This window comes from Osmia lignaria, chromosome 4, assembly GCF_051020975.1.
Source record: "Osmia lignaria lignaria isolate PbOS001 chromosome 4, iyOsmLign1, whole genome shotgun sequence".
NCBI lineage: Eukaryota > Metazoa > Arthropoda > Insecta > Hymenoptera > Megachilidae > Osmia > Osmia lignaria.
This window is the reverse complement of record NC_135035.1, coordinates 9,365,504-9,371,515: the sequence shown is the minus strand read 5'-3', so window position 1 is coordinate 9,371,515 and position 6,012 is coordinate 9,365,504. Positions and strand designations below refer to the sequence as shown.

Sequence of the window (6,012 nt, the reverse complement as noted above, 5' to 3'; positions counted from 1 at the left end):
TTCTACCGAGGGTGAGATTGATTGCTCGGGTGCAATTGACCGGAGACTTCAATGCGTGGTCGAAGAATATCGTGTAAAGCGAAAGAAGATAAAGAGTTCTATAAATTGGCTAATTAACGTCACCTTCAGAGTAACATCATTTCACGGCGTTTCTCCGCTCCATTTACGAGAAATCAGAAAACCGCTATCGGCTGGCCGATCTCTCCAGCGAGAGGTCACGTGGCGGGATCATTAACGGGGCATGCATCTCCGTGTTGCTCGCCCCCTCTTCCGGCAAAAATGCCGGCCAAAGTTCGTGAATCCTGCTGTTCTAGGGGGGGAGGGGTGTACGCGCACACAATCGCAGTCTCCCTCGTCTTCTTACGCACGTGCGTGTGTGGGTTCCAGCACGCGTGGGCGATGCTGTGGCACGCGACACGACCGTTACGTTCGAAACCGTAGGCCGGCGGGGCAAGGCGGGGGTTCGACGGAAAGAGGGGCAGGCGAGAAAGGAACGAGGGGTGAAATTCAGAAGGGGAACCGGGCGGATTGCAGCTCGCACACGAATGCGCTCTTACTCGTCGGTGGGCACGTGAAAAGGCGGCTGGACGTGTAGAAAAAACGGTGCAGCAGCCAATGCGACACTCGAGAGCGTGTACTCGCGCGCGCGAGTAAGGAACAGGCTAGAAACGAGGGAGGGAGAGAAGGAGAGAGGAAGAGAGAAGATTCAGGTAGACCGAACGGAAATTCGAATAGAAAAATTGCGATGGCAAGAGGGGAAACGTGGCATCGGAGTGTATGTGCAGGCGGAACAGAGACGGAAACGTGTTCGCGCTCGAATCGGCGGTGTATGTGCACCGACGACAGCGCAGAGGTGACGGGTCGTTGGGCCAGGTCTCGAACAGTGAGGGGTGGCAACGCGAACCAGGAGGAAAGAGGAGGGTGAACTCTACGTAGGGGCCCAGCATCTGCTCCGTACAACAACGCAACGCACGGTGTAACAGCGCGGGAACAGAGAAGGAGGAAAACAAGTGAGATCGTTCAAGAGAGAAGGAGAGAATGTTCGAAAAAGGGGAAAGAGGCGAAAAAAGGGGAAAGAAAAGGAGAGAGGGAGAGAGAAGGTAGCGCAGGAACGGAGCGCAACAGGACAATCGCGTCGCACTCACGAACAACATCCTGCACCTCCTGTTGTTGCATACGAGAGTGGTGGGGACACGCGAGCCGGCGGAACAGATGCCTGCGTTCTCATTGGACGATGGCCCGTGACCGGGCGTCCCCTATTGGCGGGCAGCGCGGGGCCCACGGGCCTGCATTGGTCGGGCAGCACGTGCGGGCCACCTGCACCTGGCCGGTGGGGTGAGCTGTTATAAAAGGACTTGGCGCACCCCCCTGCCAGTCAGAGACCGGCCTGCAGCCGAACAGTTGTCAGAGTCGTATCAGAGTATCGTACCTTCCTTCAAACATTTTCGCGTTCACCCGCCAGTCCTCTGTTTCTTTCCTCTTCCTCTTCTACTGTTGCTCGTTTAACCCTGGTGCCGGTCGGACAGTCGGTTCAGTTCAGTCTCGACGAGCGCACAGTGAGGATCGAGACAATTTTTTTCTTCATCGAAGGATTTTTTTTTCCGAGTGCTCGTAAAACGACGAGAAAGTGAACGAGGAGGACTATTTTGTTCGTCCACATGTGTGACGCAGTGCAGTGACAACATCCCTTAGGATTATCTTGACAGTTTTGTTGTTCCTCGCGCACGAGGGAACTGAATATTGTGGTCAGTGTGAACACGAGAACAATTGGATTAAAATCGCGGTGTTGCGCCTTCGCGGTGTCCAGTACCTGCGAAGAGCCGACTCGGATCTTTCCAACTGTGAAATTGTCAAGGAAAAATCGCTAAGATGCTGGTCGAAGAAGTGCCGAGAAGTTTCGTTAAGAAAAACAACAGCTACAGTCACTGTCCGCTGAAAAAGCGGCCAGTCCACGTCTTGCCTACCGAGGAAGTTCCCGAAGTGATTAAAGGTGAGTTTCGAATATTTCAATTAATTTTCCCAATCAATAACATTCCAATCTCCGAATCCCTTTTCGTTATCCAATTTCTCATCAGTCGAGGAACTCTCGTATAAAACGAAATTTCTTTTTCTCTTCTTCAGAGGAAATAATCGACGTCGTGATGGACGATATTCCCGAGCCCGAGAATCTCAGTACAAAACCCGAAGATCTCAGTAGAACCGCGGAACGCCATCACCATCAACAGCAACAGGAGCCGGAGCGTGCATCCAGGTCTCCTTCACCCATCGTCAAAGTCTCTCCGTCTCCACCGTTGGCACCCAGATCGACTTCCCCGCTGGTGCATCATCACGTCCACCCGGTGCACCACGTTCATCATCATCATTACCCAACGAAGGCGATCACGCCGCCGGCGGGTATCGCGCCGATTCATCCAGTGGCGAAGAAGGCTCGCGTCGAGGTGATCCAGCACGACAACTCCTCGTCGACGACCGCCGTGACGGCCACGTCGGCGCCCTTGCACTTCATGGCTAGCAAGGCACCTTTGGAACCGTTGAATCTCAACACTCCCGTCGAGCCATTGGCGCACTACGCGACCCCGGCGTGGGCGCGAGCTGCGCCGCTCTATCCTCCTCACTATCTGCCCTACCCAGCGGCTTATCACCGTTATCACCACGCGGGAGCAGAGTTGTATCCGTCCTACCCGATGCCAGCGTATCCGCACTCATCCCCGGAGCATCATCCGTCAGTCTCGCCTCCGCCCCACAGTGCGCTCACTTGTCCAACGATTCAGAGACCCATCGCCAGGAGTTACTCGCACTGGGCCAGTCCCGACCACTGCGGACTATCACCGACGAGTTCCTTGGGCTCTGGCTCGCTGAGGTCGCCTCCTCCAGTCACGCCGGAGGATCTCTCTTCTCCTGGAAGCGACAGCGGAAGATCGTCCGCTGGTAGCACCTCGGTGGGCTCAACGATCGTGAACCCGAAAATCGAGAAGACCGGAGTGAACAGTGGTTCCACCGTATCTTTGTCTTCAACTTCCTCCTCGTCATCCTCGTCGTCGTCGACGTCGCCAAGGTACCAGTGCCCGGACTGCGGAAAATCATACTCGACGTACTCCGGACTGTCGAAACATCAACAGTTCCATTGCGCCGCGGCCGAGGGCCAGGCGAAAAAATCCTTCTCCTGCAAGTACTGCGAGAAGGTTTACGTCAGCCTAGGTGCCCTCAAAATGCACATCAGGACGCATACGCTGCCCTGCAAGTGCCATCTTTGCGGCAAAGCGTTCTCGAGGCCCTGGCTGCTCCAGGGACACATCAGGACCCACACCGGGGAGAAACCCTTCAGCTGTCAGCACTGCAATCGAGCTTTTGCTGATAGGAGTAATCTAAGGGCACATCTCCAGACCCACAGTGACGTGAAGAAGTATTCGTGCACCTCGTGCAGCAAAACCTTCAGCAGGATGTCTCTGCTGACCAAACACCAGGAGGGAGGGTGTCCAGGAGTCGCCGTCCCCATCGGCTACGCATGCTGAGGAGCCCGATGATCTACTCGAAGAAGTCCGCGACGATTTGATCGCGTCGCGTGTGTGATCGCCTGATACGTTCCTTATTACTTTGTTACGGTTCGAAGAAGAAGTGCCTTACGTTAATCGGAGTACAAACGAATAATAATAGTACTAGAAGTAGGTCCAGAAGAGATCGGTTACAGGGTTCAATTTCTCGGCCAAGTTCCCGCGAAGTGTTGTAGTTTCGAGTACCTGGCTTTCGATTAAAATTCATACCCGTTTCGTGATTGAATTTTAGACGAGATCGTTGATAGAACACCGGCGTCGAAAAACTGAACCCTTATCAATCGAACCCCCATCCGATGGTTGTGCATTTTTCTCGCGTTCGAATCGCGCCCTTCGTCCCGTTGTACATAATTCGGTGTGTGTGTGTGTGTGTGTGCGTGTGTGTGACAAACAGCGAGAATGACCGCGTTCCGTCTGTACTTAAAGGATATGATAGTCGATGCGTGCCCTTCGAGGATTCGATGAAGATGTTCGAGGAGAGGCAAAAAGGACGAGTCGATTTAACCGCTTGACGCGGTCCCGTGAAGCTGCCGTGCCATTTTCGTTTTTTTTTCCTTTCCCTCTTATATTTTTTTTTGTTTTCTTCCTCTTGTATTCCTTGCCATTTTACGTACACGCGACAAACTGTAATCCTTTCGTCGATTGTGTTTCATTTTCGTGTGTACCGTGCACCAAAGTGCCATTTTTTTTTTTTTATTATCGTGCCACATGCGACTGTAAATAACAACGATTAATTGTCAAGGCACGTACGAAAAACAAAGTATTATTATAAGTCGCCATAGGTGGACGGAGGTACAGAGAGAGAAAAGTATTTAAATAGATCGTCCAGTGCCTGAGTGGTTTATTTTATTTTATATTTTTTTTTTTCTTCATCTTGGTAATTTGGAATTGAATGAATGAGAGCGAGAGAACTTAATTATTTGATTTTTTTTCCTTTGCCTTTTGCGTTTTTGTACTTTTTCTTTGCGTTTGTAAATCACTGTAAGTTACTCGAACAAACTAGTCATTGTACAATAACTATAAACGTGCGAGGAGAAATACGAGAGACTCGCCGCGAGGAGGCTCCCCTCCGACTGGTCTATTTCGCGTTCCTCGCGGAGAGGTAGCTCGAAAAAAAGAGATATAATAATTAAATAGAGTCGTCACGCCCGAGTTTTATACGTGTCCGTCTAAGGAGAGAGAGAGAGAGTTACGGCGAAACGACTCAGGGCGAGTACCACTTTTTCTAGTTTTTGTAAAGAAAATAAACTACTATTTGAGATACAGATATCACCTATATATAGAGATATTTTATACGAAATAAATTACTTGGATTTTAAACCTTACACCAGTTTTCTATGATTCTTCGAACCTTTCCCAAAACCTTCTTTATTTTTATACAAAATTATTAAACTGAGAATAATATCTAATAATATTCGTTTCAAAAAAAAAAAAATTAATTCACAAAATATCAATCACTACGAAATGGAGAATGCACGTGTCGAAATTCAGAAGATTACAGATCCGATCAACCGACACCTTAAATATCAGAACTGCCTCGTTATCGCACGAACCGTGCATAACTTTCGTCGACGTGCATAATAATGCACTTTGTCTTTCGACAAACAACGAACTCGCGGGCTGTTTTATCTCTCCATCTGAGCGATCGTAGCTATTCGTCGAGGACCATCGGGGGCCCTCTGCTCGACAAAAGTAATTGTTGGTGGCCAGCCCCTGCTTCGAGACGAATCGATTCGATTCGATTTGAGTCGAGATCCGACGGACAGCCGACCTCACGGCCGCGTTTAAATGTCCAGCACGAGCGGGAAACCTTCCGGTACTCCGATTCTGCCAAGGTAACAGATTCGATGCATTAATTTGTTAAACAATTTTTTTCTATTTAGATCTTCGAATTTTGGAATTTTACGACCTTAGATTCTTAGAATCTTAAAATGGTAAGAAGAGGAATCCACAATTTTTGGGAGGACCAGATCCTGAATACAATTATTATTTACACCTTATTTTTTTCTAACAGATTACATTATTATTTAATAATCTTCTGTACGAACAAATGGTTTCACGCGGCACGAGCCATCGCCTTGTTTCTCCCGCAGGCTCATTCACGCGTTCATTCATAGCCGCGTTAGCAGAACGCCGGGCACAAAGGTCTTTTAGCGAGGCAAACAACATATGGCGTGCAAACGCGTGTTCAATTCATTGGCCAGCAATGGGCTACCTGCGCCGCGTATTAAATCCCACGCGCTTTTGCCACGTACTAGCGATTCAATCGACACAGCCAGCGTTCGATCGGGCTTTTTGTTCGAATCCCGAGGCCCATATGGGTGTTCCGAATCGCAGATTCTCCCCTCGTCACTTGCTGTCGCTCCGTTAAATATTTGGATTCAGTTTCTCGTTAAACGCGCGTTTAATATCGGAGTAGAAAGCAACCGGGTCGAGCGTGACCCGTGTTAGAAAGTTCGAT

The 6,012-nt window shown here is 49.8% G+C and overlaps 1 protein-coding gene across 1 annotated transcript; it reads left to right on the top strand.

Annotated features, from left to right (window-relative positions):
• The first annotated feature begins 1,388 nt into the window (after window positions 1-1,388).
• Window positions 1,389-4,418, top strand: LOC117603303 (uncharacterized). Its single transcript, XM_034322298.2, has 2 exons — window positions 1,389-1,990; window positions 2,122-4,418. Exons 1-2 carry the CDS (start codon window positions 1,870-1,872, stop codon window positions 3,510-3,512), a joined length of 1,512 nt encoding a protein of 503 aa, XP_034178189.1. The 5' UTR covers window positions 1,389-1,869; the 3' UTR covers window positions 3,513-4,418.
• Window positions 4,419-6,012: the final 1,594 nt, after the last annotated feature.